Source organism: Gymnogyps californianus, chromosome 3, assembly GCF_018139145.2.
Source record: "Gymnogyps californianus isolate 813 chromosome 3, ASM1813914v2, whole genome shotgun sequence".
NCBI lineage: Eukaryota > Metazoa > Chordata > Aves > Accipitriformes > Cathartidae > Gymnogyps > Gymnogyps californianus.
Window position 1 is genome coordinate 31,042,771 of NC_059473.1, and position 17,277 is coordinate 31,060,047.

General features: G+C 41.3%; 1 protein-coding gene across 2 annotated transcripts in view; it reads left to right on the forward strand.

The window, feature by feature from the left end:
- TTC7A (tetratricopeptide repeat domain 7A) overlaps window positions 1–17,277 on the forward strand; it is a 173,301-nt gene that overhangs the window by 17,068 nt on the left and 138,956 nt on the right. For both annotated transcript variants that reach the window (XM_050893907.1, XM_050893908.1), the window contains exons 4-8: window positions 3,112–3,242; window positions 4,913–5,034; window positions 12,301–12,379; window positions 15,674–15,834; window positions 16,267–16,330. In XM_050893907.1, coding sequence (XP_050749864.1) covers window positions 3,112–3,242; window positions 4,913–5,034; window positions 12,301–12,379; window positions 15,674–15,834; window positions 16,267–16,330 — 557 coding nt within the window. The remainder of the gene's footprint in view (window positions 1–3,111; window positions 3,243–4,912; window positions 5,035–12,300; window positions 12,380–15,673; window positions 15,835–16,266; window positions 16,331–17,277) is intronic.

Here is a 17,277-nt window from a genome sequence, read left to right on the forward strand (position 1 = left end):
AGATAAGTTATAAGTTGGTATTATCTTACCATAACTGGTTGTGAAAAATACCCAGGTCCCTTTACCTTAACCAGCTACCAAGAAAGCATATGGCTTTATGCTTTACTCAGAAGCTAATTCTGTCTTAGCAAGAGCTACACTTTTCTTGCTAAATCCGGTGTGGAAGTAGCATGCAGTTTCGCGGCTTTCTGACACTTTTTGGGAACTGAGTTGAATTTAAAATGTGTGTTGTGCTGCAAAGTTGTTTTTTTTTTTTTCTGTGCTGAATACTGGGGGATGGAGAAGAGTTAGTAGAATTTGTGCTCTCAGGACTGCAGGGATTGTAAACAGTCTTGTCCAACTGCACCTTGAGCAATTCTGTAATTGTTGGGGCTTTGGACTGTGAGAACTGAATTGGTGGCTGCAAGAGTAGGGAACTTTTGTTGTTATTCTGTTCTTCACTTTGTCTACTGGATTTGCAGTCTGCTTGCTCTAATTTTTCTTTTCATTGCATTTCTGTGGTAGAGAAGAATAGCCCTGTTTGGATTCTGTAGAAGATTTTATACTCTGATGACATCAGGTCAGTGCATACGGTATTAGCAGAAAGAACCATGACTAATGTCACATCATGTGGGCCATTTTTCCTTCTTGCCCTTTACAATTAGAAGAATGTGTGCAATGTAGCATAGTGTCTGTTTTAATACACTGTATATTGCTGTGTACCTACTGTGTCAAGAAACCTTTTTGGAGATGTTCGCTCCCCTGTGTCTGATCAGCGTCAGCTCTGTTTTTCTGATCACATAGATGGGCACATTTGTTATCAGTACTTGGTGCTGGCACAGGCTGCTTGCTTTCCTCCCCCACATCAGAGCTTAGAGGTAGTAGCTCCTTGCAGTGGGCTGTAGCATGTATGTAAATGGCTTTTTGTCAGCGTGTTCTCTCGGTGTGACACCTCCCACGATAACCACCCCCATACAGACTGTGCTAGGATGGCTCTTGCAGTTTGATTAAATGCTGCATGTGTATGAATGTCAGTGGATTGTACTGGATTTCTTTCAGGGCCCTCAGCCCCACTTTGCACTTAAGGGGATGGTGACTCTGAAATGCAACACTTAAAATTTATTTTCAGTTAAGGGCAATGACTAGAAATTCAGAGGTAGATAAAATTGAGACAGATCTAGGAAGAATATTTCTAGGCTGATGTTCTAGCTTCTGCACTGGACGGTTTCTTTTTCTGTATAGAGAGTTAACATCCTCTTTTCCCCTTCATTACATAGCAACAGTGTTAGGAAATAGAAGCTTTGAAATAATAGGAAAACAATCCATGATATACAGTCAGAGACTTCATAGATGGACTAGAAGACAAAATCTGTTATATGTTGGATGTTGCACAAGGTGTATGTCAGTAGAAAAGAGAGAACACAGAATGGGCATTAGTTAAAAGCAGCAAAATGATGTGTGTCCCTGTCTCCCACACACTGTCAGTTTGAAGTAAATCCGCTCCCTCTGCTCTACTCTGGTCAGGATTTTCAAAGGTGAAAGGTACTAATGTGTGTTCCTCCAAGATATAGGTCCTTGAGGGAATGTGCTGTGCACTTCTGGTTTGGGAGAGGGCAGAAGGAGTGGGGAGCCACCTCCCGAGCTTGCACCAGTGGGGCATCTTCTCTTCTCAACCCACTGAACTAACTGCTTGTTTCTGACTCAGATGTAAGACATGAGATAGGGAAACTCCTAGCAGAGTAACCAAGGGGACAAAACAGAAACATTGAACATGAGAAGTAAACAAAGCTAAGACTGCCTAGGAACTTCAGGGTCCTCAAGCATGAGTGCTTGTACCGCATCGTTCATCATGGGGAAACCTGGCTCCCCATTGCTGCCTCACAGCGGTTTATTGTCAGACTCCTGAAATGAGCTGTGCTGAGGTGCTGTGCCTCCCGGGATTGTGGGGGCCGAGGAAAGCGTGGTTCCTGGTACACGTGGTGGCTCCTCACGTGGAGCAGAATCCTTTGCATTATGCTGCAGCAGTCTAAATCACTTCCTTGAAGAGGCTGTCCAGACAGCTGAACTCTTTCTTCTTTCATCACCTCTGTGGATCTGTGTGAGGAACGCTAGGATTTTGTGTTACATCTTACACATTTTTCATTGGTATTAGGGAGTGTTGTTATATATAATATTTATTGGGAAGCATGTGCTGAACTTTTGACAACCTGTGTTGGGCTACTGGGCATCAGTGCAGTTGTGTTTGGTGTAGAAGACCTGAGTTTCCAAGCAGTGGTGTATTGTAGAGATCCAGTGTGTCAAGAACCTACACTGATCAGAGTAAAACTGGTATGTGGATGTGTAGCCTCTCCAAATAGATTTAGAGATATAAAGGATGTCATAGTATGATGCCGGACAAGGATCTGATAATAAAAGATTTTCATGTAGGGACAATAGCTGTGGGTCTTCAATTAACGTGCTCTTTGTTTGTAAGTGCAGTTGGATGATGATACAAGAAGGAGTTTTAGTAGTACAAAACCCAGGGTTTTTTCCTTTCTTTGGAAAAGAAGGTGATCTTGTGGTTAAGAGTCTCTTGTGCCTTGCCAAGGGCTTGCTGTGTGTCCATGTGCAATTTGCATGTGCTCAGATTTTCCAAGAGAGGCTTCAGATTTTCTGACTTTGTTTTGGTATCATTTTCCAGGTTTTTTGTTTTTTTTTTTTTCCCTCAAAACTGCTGCTTATTGAAAGCTTCACTTGGAATAGTGGATGCTTAGAAATTATCAAATCCAGTGCCAGGGTGTTTCTGAAACAGCGCTTGCATTGAAGCACCCAAAATCTATAGCTGTCTTTGAAAATATAGGCCTTAATTTCTCTGCTTGCTCATTCCTACCAGAGATTGTATGTCCTTTCTTCATAAAGTGTTTGAAAGGCGCTGTAGAAGTGTGCAGTGGCACTGTGTGTTAGAGCAGCATGACAAAAATGCCTTGCATGTGTAGGAATTATATTTTTCTGGGGGTCTTTTCCTGAAAGTCACTAAAACAAGGGAGAAGCCCACCTATGGAAAAACTTTCCTGTCAGCTGATAAATGATGGAATAACACGGCCATACTGCTGTTGGTGGGCTCCGGTTAAAGAAGGTGTTGCCATTTTGCAGGTCTGTCACTGGAGCGCTCAACCAACTCAATTGCCTCACGTGCTCGACTGTGTGAAAGGGAGGAGGAAGTCATGGCTTGTTTTGAGACAGCGTGTGTCACTGCCCAGGTGTACTTGCAGGAGCTTGAAAAGGTAAGAAGAAATGTGCTCGGGATGTTACCTGGTGGCGTGGGTGGAATTTCCAGGGTTTTGACAGCAAAAATGATGGGGAAATGCCAGGTGATCATAGACAGTAAGGAACATGAGAACAAGTTGGAAGGAGTGAGTTGTCTCAGTATAAGCAGTTGCAAAAGAGCAAAAAAACAGCAGTTTATCTGGTCTCTGCCTGTTTCCTCTGAGAATGAGGTCTGGAAACCAGTTTTGCCTGTGGGAAAGCACTGAATACTTCAGATATGCTCAGATTGTATCTGAAGTTTAGCTGTTACTAAAGAGGGACTACAAACTTTGCATAGCAAGTGCTAGTATGAAGGAACTCGAACATTTTGCATATCTGCCATGTAAATGATACATAGTAGTGGATATTGAGATCCCTAATGAGCTGAAAGTAACCTTTTTGGGTCAGCCATAGCAGTTTAATTGCCAGTGCTTCACCTCCTCCAAGTGAAACTGGAGGAACCTAGATCATTAGTATCAAGTAACTGCTTAGTCAGTGGTTGGCTAGGATACTGAGTAAGATAAGTACTGTGAGCCCTCTACTGAGCTGTAATACGTGCCACTGATTTACTGGGCACATGCTTAGTGGTCTCTGTCTCTGTAACTTTGCCTAGCTGAGTTTAACAGGGAGCACCATGCGCTTCCATGCCCTTGCTTTGCCACACGTTATGCTTGACACCAGCAGCACTGATGGCAGTGCATGTTACCTGTTCTTCTGTAACTTAATGGTCTTTGACCTTCTGACCAGATATTTCTGCTCTTCTCAGCAGCACAGGTGTGTGTCTGTTCCAGGTTTTGTTTTTAATTGCATTAAAACAAGAAAAAATGAGCTTAGTACATATATAAAAATTCATTAAGAAAGCCAGCTCACAAGTTGTCTGGTCTGTTCCTTTGTAGGAAAAAGCTGAATGGCTTTTTTATTTAAAATTAAGTACTGTCTGCCAGTACTGGGCACTGTAAATGTTTTTACTGACAGCTTGTGTCTGCGAAGAGGGAACAAGTTTGAACTGTAATTCATTTATCTTCTGGACACGGAGACAAGGATGCAGGATTACTGATAGATGTACTAAAAGTCCACGTGCAGTCCTGGATGTAAAACCCTGGTTTGGAGAGTCCCACACAGGGCAACTTTGAGTAATGAAAGCTGTTTGTTACCAGTAAGGAAGCAAAAGCAAGAAGGGTTTGATAGGAGAAAGAGGAAAGGCTTAAGACTCTTCCACCAGGACTCCTGATAGCTTACTAATTCCTAACAAATATTTATGTTAAGCTAGACATACCTACTCAAACATTGCATTAATATTTCTGTGCAAGATGCTGTATCTATGTGGTTGGAGTAGTACTTCTGAAGCCCTTGGTATTAATGTGTAGCTTTCTACTTACTTTATTAAAGGTTGGAATGTAATAAGGGATGATGTTTCAAAACTCATGTTGCATGCAGAATATTTCATGGAAATCACTGTATAGTTTATTTTAAATTTGACTTTGAAAGGTTTTTGAATAGCTAATGAAGGTAAGTTTTCAAATAGTCTGAGGAGGAATCTGATGGCAGAAGCTAACATTTCATTACTGGAGATGTCTCTGGCTCATGAGGAACTGGCTAGTTCAAACAGTTGTCTGTAATCCCAGATGTTTCTTTCCTCCCTTCACAGACCTTAAACAACACACATTCAAGGAGTATCAAGGGCAGCAATGTGACTTACTCTGAGTTTGAACTTTCCTACTTCCTGGAAGCAGCTCTACAGAGTGCCTACGTGACTCATTTAAAGAAGGGGTAGGTGGATGCAGATGTTAATAAAAATAGGTAATGTTGCGTGTTTTGTCTCAGAGCAGATGAAGGCTTATTTCTTTGTATGTGTTCTGTTCTGACTTTTGCTGCTGGCTCACCTCAAGTCCCCTCAGTGTCCTTCCTTCCCTCCTATTTGTGTGTCTCTGTCTCTCTTAAGAGTCCTAAGCCTCGTTTTTCCAGACCCACAAGTAGGGTGGAATAGAACAGTTTTGTTGTCTTGACTCAGCTCTGTTCCCTGTGGAGAGGAGGGGAGTTTGACTGTAAAGAGAGAGTGGAATTTACACTGCTGTGTGCTTTTAAAATGTTCAGCCACAGGGCCTGGTTTAGAGCTCAGTGAAGTCTTAAGGGTAGTTCCTTTCGTTTGTTTGTTTATTTAAGGTCTTAAATGTCCCAATCAGTACCCCAAATCTGTGTGGTTTTACTAGAGAGAATGCAGGCGGGAACAGTGCTGCTCCAGGGTATTTATTATGACTCTGAAATAGAGCTCCCAGTGAACCTTGGAAGGGTAAGAGGAGGTTAGTATCTGCAAGCCTACAGTGAGTTTCACCTGAGGAAAACCTTCTCAAGAACAATAGAAAAGACATTGTAAATGCCTGCTTCCAAAGGCCATTAGTGAGGGCACACTGTTCCTTAAACCAGGCCGTGTCTTCAAAACATAATCAACTCTGTTTAGCTGCTGGAGAGATTGCCATGTAGAGAGAGTGTCTCTTCAACATGTGTAAACAGTACTTGTAAGAATCCATCCTTCCCTAGTCCCGTTTTTGCACCATATTATCCCATTTATTCTCAAGGAATCAAATACTGAATTTCTCACTGCTCTGTGTAATATTGCTGGTTGAAGTTTTAGAAACTTTTTTAAGGAAACCATCTTTGAAAGTATTTCATTTTGGCTGCTTTTTTTACCTTCACCTCCAGTCAAAGATATTTTCTCTCATTTTCTTCACTCCTACTGCTTTTCCTGCTGAGTAAAATGGAGAAGAAAGCGAAAAATGAGAGGGGATTGAAAGGAAAAAAATGAGGAAAAAAAGAAATCCCACCAAAAATCAGTTTAAATTCTTCTGTAGAAAATTGATACTGTTTTTTGACTCTGTTGGAGGAGGGGTTGCTTCTCGCTTAGGGCTTTTTTGCTAGTTTTTATCCCCCAAGAATGACTTTAAATGCAACTGTGAATAGCCTCTATGTTCCCCATTCTTTCATTAAAAGCCTGCATGTACAGTGAAGCTGTACTCGTAAGCATATCCATGAGACGTGCCTTCAGGTAAGCCTTGTTTAACCCGAAGGCTTACAAATACGCAAAGCCCAAATGTTGTGAAATGACCCATTTAGTCAAGTGAGTACAAGTTTATGTGTAAAGAAAGTATGGACTTGTAAGTATAAGGTGTAGTCTCAGTATCACCTTGGCAGTAGGGGACAGGTTGTTGTTTTCCCAGATGAGTTGGTGGTTGACCAGCTGTGGCACAGTGTGTGCTTTCTTAGCCTTTTGCCATTCTCATGGCGAACAAAAAGCTCAGGTCTTGCCAGTAAGCTCATTAACTATGTAATAAAATGAAAATCTCATTTAGAACATATGGCACTGATGTCCTCTAGGCACCTTTGGAATATCAGACTCACTCATGTTCATTTTATTCAGCAATGTTTTAAATTCAGTCTTCATCAGCTCAATATATCCAGTGGGTTGTTTTAGCTATTACTGTGGGTCCTGCTTGCTCCCTTCCCATGTTATTTTAATGACAGCCTTAAAAAAGAACAAATGCCACAAAAAACCCTACAGGAAAACAATTTGGAATCAAAATACGTGTGTGAATTAAGCAGCACGTTGATTATAAGGTGAATTGCTGCAATAGCAGCAAAACGTTCTCTGTAACTGTCTCCTGATGAAAGAGCATTCCAGTCGGTGCGATGGAGCTCCTGTGGCTGGACAGGAGCTGAGCCCCATGCGCTCCTCACCTCCTCCAGTGCAAGTGAGAAACACCAGCCAGGGAAATGACAGGTCCGGTGGCGGGGGAAGGAGCCCGGTGGGACTCTGCAGCTTGTCTCTGTGCCCCCGGCTAGTATTAATGTGTCGTTTCTGCCACGAGAGGGCATAAGCAGCATTGGGATATATTAAGGAAAGAGGAGGGAAGTGGGAAGAAGCTTTTTAGGATGCTTTACGTGTATAATAAATTTCTCCACCTGATATCGAACAGCTCAAAGAAAAGCTTTTCTTCTCCTTATTGCTTCCAGCACATTCAGGTAGGAAATAATCCTTGGATGATGAATGCTCAAGCTGGCAGCAGGGTAGGTCCTATCAGGTGGGATGTCCTTCCCCAGCCGCACATGTGTACAAAAGAAATAGTGAGTGCTTTATTTTTGTCTCACCAGGCGGAAGAGCTGAAGGGTATGAGTGGTGGTGTCACGCTTTTGTTCCTGCTGGCAGGAACAGGCGCGCTGCTCTCAGAGCATGGTCAGGGATGCCCTTTCTCTTGCAGTGTGCAGTGGAAAGAAGGCACCAGTACAAAACAAAGGTGCGGTCTCCCTTTCAGATGTTGAGCTGCCAGCTGTAAGGGCCAGCAAATCTTGCAGCTGTGGAAGTTTACTTAAAAATATTGTGTTGCTGAAGACACATTTCCTGCAGTTGTTTGCCCTGCTGCATCCCAAGAAAGCTTTCTCTTATTCTTCCGGTGAGCAATGTTGATTCTGTGGATGCAGAATATAGGCAGGCAGATGCTGTCATACTGTTGGAGGCAGCCAGCTGTCTTTCATGTTAGCATCTGCACTGGGTTTTGGGGTTTTTTTTCCTGATGTGGATGTGTGAAGATTAGGCTAATTTCTTACTGCCTTTCCTTTCAGAGTATTGAACAAGTATTATTACTATATACTGTTACGGGGACTTTGGTCAAGATGCTCTTAGTATTTTCTTAGGACAAACAGGCTTATACCTGTGTGAGGTAATGGTTATATGTATACTGCTCTCTTAATGGCACTTGAAGTATGTGTGAAGTTTCACAGGCAAGACAAAGTCAGAGCTTTCTAGAGGATGTGGTTGGTTTTGGAAGCTCTAGATGGGACACTTTGGAAGAAAATGAATTTCTGAAAAATAAATATTAAACACTTATTAGAAATTGGATTTCCTTATGATCCCTGAAGTTAGGACTTAAGTTACTTTGGAAAACCCTGATGAAAATGCCTAATAGGGAAAGCTTACACAATTCTTTCTCTTCCCTTCTCCTGCCAGTTTTCTAGAGTGCTCAGTTCCCTTTTTGAAGTTTTATAGGCTTCTGTTACAAGGACACTTTGAAAGGGTAACTTCATGTATGTGTTGTTTTACAGCTGAATCTAATGTACGAAGGCAGGCAGGACAGTCTCTGCCAGACTATTCATCTCTTCTGAGGAATTTATGTGGGCTTTCTTGTCATTTATCTCCTCTTCAGTCCTCACAATCTAGCACCTTATCCAGGACACCAGGACACTGCAGCTGGTAATTTGGGAGTGAGTCTTACTGCCTACTGGATGGATCTAGATAAGTGCTAAGCTTTTGTTTTGTATTGGGTTTTTTGAGCACCCCACTTCTGTTAGGCTGCCATTAGGAAACTCTAATGTGCTTTGTTGTAGTTACTTGTCTTGTATCATCATTCATAGGAATCTGAGGCTTACTTCTTCAGGTGCATTGTGTGCCTATGCATGAACAGCTGTTTAAGGAGAGAGTATGAATTTTTAGAAACCTGGGCAAGATGCAAAGATATAAAAGGAGCTGGACAGAGGCAATGGTGTTGCTGCTGTTTGTGTGCTTCGGGTACTGCTTTCCCCTGGAGAGATGGCTCTGCAAACTGCCATGTAGTCTTCTCAAGATGGTCTCTTCCATCTGTTTGCAGCTGTTTTAACAGTTAATGAGTGGGGATAAGAACATGATCTTCTGGTGCCCATGTTGCTGGGGGACTGTCTTTGCAGACCTCTGTGCCCATGGTCCACTCTGGTTCATTATCAATATTTTTCCCAGAAATTTGCATAGAAAACAGTGTATTTCTTTATTTTCTTGTATCTTAAAATTTTGTGTGGTGTTAACCAAACAATATGACATAAATGGGATACAACTGCTTTGATCCATGGACTGGTAATTAATTACCCTGTATTAACAGGGTACTTGTGCAAACATAACAGACTTTCATGCCAGGCTGCACTGACTGGACTCAGGGTGCTCTTTGTCACAGTTTGTGGCCATGATTTTCTGTATTCCTCTTTATTAGATTAGCTATAATTGAATCCTAAACTGCACCTCATCATGGTTTTTTTTAAATGCCTCTCTTGCCACTTTTGTGGCTAAAACCAAGGCAGTTTAATGACCTCGTGCTTTTTCCCTTCCTGTTCTTCCTCATTTCTTTTTCTGGTGTCTCAGCAGTGCAATAGGGGCCCATGGACTCTTCCAACTCATTTAATTTCCATGGTCTGATGTTCATTTATGATGCCATGGCTTGAGGCAACAGTACCTGGGATTTCCAGATAGTCTTCTATCCAAGTCCTGCAAAAGCTCAAGATTGCTTAGTTTCTGATCTAGACAAGATCAAATGGATTCACCATGGATTGCCAGAGGCTTTATGTTTGCATCCTCATCCGCTTATCTATGTACATGTATTTCTGTTCAAATACATACTTTTTGTTAACTTCTTCAGGTCCTAACTTAAAAAAAATCCCTTCAGGTGCATGTTTAGTATATGAAGGACATCTATTAATGGAACAGTAAGTTCCTTATCGTTATGAGTAAAGCAATTCATATGCTTAAAATGAAATATATGCTCAGATGTCCTCCTGGCTTGGAACAGTAGAGTGGAAAGACAAACTGTAGTGAGGTATGTTTGCAGACTGCTGGCAGGTGTGCTCTGTCTCCTGTCACGGCTCAATAATGTTCGATAAAGTTCAAAATATAAAAGCTGCCAAACCAAATCCTCAGTCCTGTAGAACTGGTAGTGTTGTCAGATGCTTTGCATGTTTCAGAGTTGAGAGCTCAGAGCATGGAGCAGGTGCTTTCTGAGAGAACCTGACCACACAAGCACCTGTCTGGGAGGTGGTGAGTGCTGGGTGCTCCTCCTGTGCTGCCCATTTTGCACTCCTACCTTCTGTTGAAGGTGTTCTTAGGCATTTGTTCATTAGGCATTCGTCAATATTCCTTCTTTTTCCTCTCGCCTTCCCCCCAGAGCAAGGTGTTTCTGCCATGAAGCTGAACTTGGTGTATGGCCTGAAATGGTGCTCCAGTTCTCTGGGAACAAAACTCTCTTTTTAGCGCATTCTCTAGGTTTTTCATCTCTTAAGTATGTGCCAAATGTGGAATTAATTGGCTTTGCAGGTGGTCACTAATTTTCTTTCTGATGCTAGTTAATGGAATTCATTGACACTTTATTAAGACAAATACCATTATCCTAACAAGAAATCTGAACGTATGCATTTTTGAAAATGTTGTAGAACTGTAATACACCATAACTCTTCTGTCCAGCCTCTTAAGGAGCCCAAGGAAGCACAGGAAATGCCAGTAGTTTTCAGTAACTGAGGAGAGCAGTTGGGCAGGTGCATTTTGTTTAGATGGGGGAATTTATTGATTTTTGACTATCTGATAATAAATAGCATGTGAACAATTCTGTTGGATTTGGTGTGACTACTCATGTGCATAAATACCACCACGTGCTTTATTGCTTTCCTCAGTTTAAGGTCCAGAACTGCATATTTGTGGGTATATTCTTTCCTAGACCCACAGAAAAGCACCTGATGTCTTGGCCCTGTAACTGGAGAGCTTGCTGAAGCATTAAAGTCCAACTCACAAAAAATTCATTGAGCTTTTTTTCCCTTGATAAATTCAAAGCACATCTTTTACTTAGGAGAAGGTGGAAGGAAAAAAAGACAGATAGCATCTGACTTTCTCCACAGGGGCAGGTCTCCAGTGTTTTTGCTCTTGCCTTACTTTGTTGCTTGTCTGTAGGTTGCCCACAACTAGGTAATCTACAGATTACCTCAAAGTTTAAAATTTTGGGATGAGTATTGATTGGAAGTAAGGCCACACGCATTTGCATTCTGTGACTTGGTGACCATAAGCTTTATAGTGGCATTTTATGTAGCCAATATTCATGGTAAACATGATCACATTTTGTTCCCCACACCCCCCACCTCAGTAATTACTTTTTTTTATTTCTTTGAATATTTGCCATTCCTTCTGGAGTGCAAGAAGGTTTGCAGTGCACGAAAGTGGGCACAAGTGCAGTCTGTACTGCTTACCTTCAAAATTTAATCAGATTTGCAGAAAAAGTTGTTATGGTGTATGGCTTTTTTTTTTTTTTAAATGAAATCTACGTTTCATCTGCACAGAAAATTCTCCTGGAATAAGCTGAAGTGGCATTTAATGTACCAGTACAACTGCTTATCTGGTTGTCTTTATTTCAGTACAGCATTGCTTGTTTCCTGATAGCTTGTATTTCTTCGGGTAGCTTCCACCCAGCAATGAAAGTGAGCTGAACCGTTTTGTAGTTACTGTGGTGGTAGGGCCATGTCCTTAGCCTTGAAGAGCTTACAGGCTGCAAGTGTGTTAACTAGTATGTCCAGTGTTTAATCTTTCCTCTCCGCCTCTCTCTTAGTACTCAGACACACAGTTAAGATACCATTTGGCAACTAGTTTGCTTTAATTGCTCATGGTGTATGCAGAGTAATGTGATTTTATTTTATTTTTTTTTAGCGTAACCCTCTTTTATTGTAGGTTAAGCTGTGCTTGCAGAGAGTTACTGCAACTTAGCTGCCTGATAATAAACTGTTTAAACCACTGTAATTTCATCATGTGTCTGGACCATAAGACACAAGGCGTTTAAGCACCACCTAAAAGGAATCGTCATTTAAAAGCATCACGTAAGCTCAGTATAATTCAAACAAGTACAGTCTGTGTGTATGAAGAGGAGATGTGGATGCTTTTAAGAAGAAGCATCTGCTTTACAAATATGAGCTATGAAAGGCTTCCAAATGTCCCCTCTGTTCGTCAAATGTGAATGTGATCTTCTCCTAGGAAGCCATCTGGAGTAGGCATGCTACAGTCGCTGCCTCGCTTGGTGCCATTGTCCTATCTGTGCCTCAGAGTGACTTGTCTCGCTACTGCACACTCAGTATTAGTGATTGTTTCATGGGTTTGTTTGAATGTCAAGTTTGTTGCCAAGCTTTGGCATATCATAAAAATATTTTGTCTCCAATATGCTGGTTTTTTGGTTTTTTCATGATTTTTTTTTTTTTTTCCTGCCTTCCCCATAGAAATATTGTGAAAGGAATGAGGAGTCTGCGAGAAATCCTACGGACTGTGGAAACAAAAGCTACTCAGACCTTCAGAATGGTAAGGGGAATGGGAGATGGGAAAGTGGGGTAATCCGCTATGCAGGAATTCTCTCTGTTTATTAACCAGTGCAGTAGGACAAAAATGTATTTGTCCTCACTTGATTGCTGCCTTTTTTTATTTCCCTTTTTTTTTTTTTGGAAGTGATGTGTCAAGTGATGCGCTTAATTCAAAGACCTGCCCAACTGAACGCTCTGAGCCTTCAGACCTGGGCATGTGGGTTACTTCTGTTTTTTTTTTTTTTTTTTTCCCCCAGTGTGTTTTCTAGCCCTAGTAGAAATAGGGATGTATTTAGTTTGATAGTGCTGTCCTCAGGTGATAATGTCATTTTTTTTTTTTTCTCGCTTTTCAGTGTATGCACACCTTTTTACATTTGCATGTAGAAGCATTAAGTACTTCTGGCTCTTGCAACAAGCAGTGCTTTTCTAGACTCAAGTACTTCAGTGTTCTTCCTGTAAAGCTCCCTTCAATACAGTACAGAGTGATTTTAATTTTTTTTTTGTTGGTGTTGGCATTCTGCATCCTGTTATCCTGAGTGCCTCTGGTAAAGAAGTCATGGAGAAAGTTATTTATGTGCCTGTTTAACTTCTTAGACCTCTAACTGGTTCTTCCCTGTCTCCCCTTAAGAGACCTTGTCCTGAAGTTACTCAGGAGGTAACAAGGTCAACAGCATGGAGAATAGCAGTCTCAGGAACATGAATGAAAACTTTGCAGCCCTAAAAGCATTGACATTGATACGACTAAACTTTTGTGCATGGTTCAGCTTTGTGTTTTGTGTAATTCCAGAGGAGTTCGGCAAGGGAGGTGGGCATGGGTTTGCATAGCATTTTGGAGGTAGAGAGTGCCCGGTTCCAATGGATGAACTGACTGTGTGTCTAGCTCACTTGCAAATGCAGAGCTAAAATGAAAGGATGAGCAGAAAGGGTATCCTGGGTGCTTTTTTGCCTAGGTTCCTCACATCTGTGTATTTTGGAACTTCTGTTCTGGAAATGAATCTTCTCATTGCCTTGGGATCACCTTATATGCCTAATTGAGAATATAGATGCATGCGGAAGTTTGTGCAGGGAATTAGAAGAGGTGACTTAAATAATTGTCACACTCAGTGGTTGCATCCTTTTCCAGATTGAGATCAGGGTTCAGGGGATTTTTCTTGCTCGCCTGTTTTATCATTTTGCTGAAATGAGTCTAACCATCTGCTGTTCCTATACCATGACAGAACGTGGCACTCGAATGCTCCTGTCCCTGTGCAACTGGGGAGAGCTGTACAACACCCCTGGGGGATTCCCCTAAGATTTCCCCTAAGGGGAAATCTGAAGGTGTTCATCCAATAGTTTTTCCTGGGTTTTCCATTTTACTGGAAGTGGCATTTTCATTTCCTTACTTATTTTTAAAGAGCTGTCAAGAGGGCAAAGGGAGGAATGTGCTTAATTAAACAAGTTTTTCAAGCATGAAAGTGAAACACATGATTTTTTTTCTTTTCCTAATTTGTGGGATCACAGTGTTCTTCAAGCATAATGGTGGGGTTTTTTTAGCCAAAGGCAGTAATAACATAAATCAGAGTCTTGGCCTGTTCTGGTTTGTTTGGCCTTATTCAAAACAAGAGTGGAGCTAATTTACACAGCTACTGTACTGTATGTTAAAATCAAAGACACTAAAAGTATTTGGTGCTTGCCTTTTGAAAGGCTTATCACAAACTGTACTCCTACTTCTGTGTGAACCAGTAGAGACCTTTCTGTTGCTGGCATATTATTTTTCCCTCCCCTCTAAGACTGTAGGAAAAAATATAGGAGAGTTGGCTCCTCAGGGTAAAACTGACTAAATAATTACACACTGAGATGATAAAATGATACTGGCTAATGTCGCAGGGCCCTAGGTCATTTTGCTCATGGTTACTTGCTATAAAAAGCATAGAAAAGCCTAGTTAGAAACAGAAGGCTTTCTGTAACTTGTCAGTAGGAGTGCATGGAAGGTCTTGGGGTTTCCAGGGAGTTGTACATGACAATATTTCTTTGAGGCGCTGTCATACATTCAGATCACTTTGCCATTTGCTAGGTACATCTGTGAAACCTCCCTTTCTGGTGTTTAAGAAACAGCGCATGCTACTGTGTTTGCGTTTTAGACTAATTCAGTGAATTTATGTGTGGGGAGGTGGATGAAAATAAAGAACCTTGCATCAAAAGAAGTTATTTTTCTGAATCTGATAACAAGAACTTTAACCTCAGTATGGTTTGTTTGGTCCTATGGATGTCATACCTCAAGTGGAGTAATGCTTCAGTTTATCAATCATACCTAACCTGGTATTTAAAAGAAAATGACTCTTGGTGGCCTCATAAGACATCTCAAAGTGTAAATTGCATATAAAATATGCAGTAGTCAGAGAAGTTCCAAAATGATATTTACAAGTATTAGGACAGAAGGGCTGAAGTTTCAGCCTGCCTCTGTTCTGTGCAGTATTTACTTTACAGCTTAGAGTGCTGTGCTGCTTAGAATTCACAGAAGATACCACCCATTTTGATGTCTCTGTGCTTGTTTGCATGTTCATCTATTTACAATGCAAAAAATTAGAGATTTGTTGGGTGGGGGACAAGGACAAATGCCAAAGATAGTTTTGCAAAGTCAAGTTAACTTGCCCCCTTTTGGGCCCAGCTTGCCAGTTGTGTGTATGAACCGGAAGGCAAGTGTTTAAGGATCCTTGGCCACTCGATGGTCAAAAAAATGTATGTGATGTTGCGCTCTCAATATAAAGTTGCTAACCCTCTTCTCTCCTCCCTCTGTTATTGCAACAAAAATAGAGAAGCAGTACCTGGATGAAGCTATAAAAGGCTGCAGAAGAGCAATATTAAGAGATAAAGGGCTGATTGTTTAAACCTAATACAAAAGTAGCCTCTGGGCTGAGACTTGCATACAAAATTCTGAGGCTGAGAACACAGTGGAGTGCCATCATACTCTAATATAGTAACATTTGTGAGATTGTCTCAGCGGTCCATGTGGCAAGCAGTTGTCTTCATTCACCAAAGCATCCCTTGCTGTCAGGCCTTTTTGGTACTTTTTTCCTACAGCTTTGCAACAAGACCAGGTAAATGCAGAAGGCTGGCCTTTTCGGAGGAGGGAAGAAACTGCTGCTGCTGTAAACTTTTTAGCAGCTGTTTTAGCTACCCTAGCTTTCTGAAAAGTGGTACTGTCATGTTGTTCGTACATCTCCTTCCCAAGGTGGAACATGGGGAGGGGTGAATCTTTTGTGTTGGAGAAGGCTTCACTGATATGTCTTTTTCTGTACTGTTCATTGATCTCTAGACTGCAGCCAAACAGCTAGCCCAAGTACTTCTCCATTCCCTCAGTGAAGACTGTTACTGGAGCCCTTTATCTGATCCGCTTCCTGAGTTCATGAACAAGGAAGATCAGTCTTATGTTAGCAATCTTCTTTGTCGGAGGCCTGAGCTGTACACAGAAGAGAAGTAAGCGCTCTTTTTTACTTCAGTTTATTGGCAGGAGGAGGGAGAGTGTTTGAACGCTCTTTGGTACTGCTAATTATGTCACTGATTCATGTAGTAGTTTTGTGTGTTCTTAATGTCCCATCAAAACGCCTGCTGGAAAAATAAAACGTTAAACCTTGGGTGTTTGGTTCCCTCCCCCCCCCCCCCCAAGGAAGAAAATCCAACCAAATAGCTGTCTTTGCTATGAAATGGAAAGAACCTATTTATGGTTCAGTATAGCTCATCTAGGATATATTGCAGAGCTTCTAATTGTGTAAACCTGCAAAAGAAGGTATTGCCTGGCAAATGAATTATGCATGAGATGTTTCAAGTTACTGCTCCTCTTGTGAAATGAGAAAGAGGCTGACAGGATAACTCTTGACCTTCCTCAGAAAAATATGTTCTATCTTTCAGTGCGTACTGCCCTCAAGACAACGTAGAAGAGGCTCTTCTTCTCCTCTTAATCAGTGAATCCATGGTAAGCCAAAAATGAGTTTGTAATACTAATAGCACAAAGCAATATGTAGCGTTTCCATGTCAAGTCTTCTGGTTGGTTTTGTTTACAGAATCTTCCCTAGATAAACAGAAGCAAGGATTTGGCTGCTGAACAGGAAATGCTTTTTATTCCTTTATTAGTGACACCACTTTTATTAAAAGGAACGTCAGTGAAGGGTTTTGGGAATTGTCAAGGAGAGGAAGTGACTGCATTCACCATAGCTGCATGCATAGGTTCTGACATCCAGATACGTTGTCAGTAGACAGATGTTTCCATTCAAAACATCTGTGTGGATTTATGGATCAAGAATGAGAAGGGAGCCTTGCCTAAAGCCAGACATGATGGTGGTATCCACTGTTTGGCATTTGCAGGATACAATATCCTGCTTACGTTTCTTAGTCTGCAGGGATAATATTTTAGCTGTTTCAGTCCTGAGTGATCTTTGGCAGTTTCTGATGCTGATGATACAGGGAGTTTTGTCACATGCAGAAACATCCATAATGAACTACAGTGAAATAATTAGATTTCTTCTATTTATAACATCAGTTGCTTTAAAAAATCCCTTTAAGAGGAACAGAAAAAGGTGGAGAAAAACAACTGCATGGTAACCTTTCATCGTTTTTTGTCTTCTGAGAAGATGCAAACACACAGAAAATGTGTAAGGAGTGTTTTCTGAAAATATGTAAGGAAGGTTACATTGCTTTAAATACTGGGTGATCACTTGTAGCTCAAAGTGAAATTTGAAAACTTTGGAGCATCAGTGACCCTCTTAGGAACTTTTAAACAGCTTTCAGACAAGTTGAAAAGAGATACTGTGGAAACTTTATTTTGTTTTGTTTTTTGCTTCCTTCAGTTTTTCTTTGGTTCTTCTGGCTCAAGTCCTTCCCCATTCCTGCAAACTTCTTCAGAACATGGCAATTTAATATGTT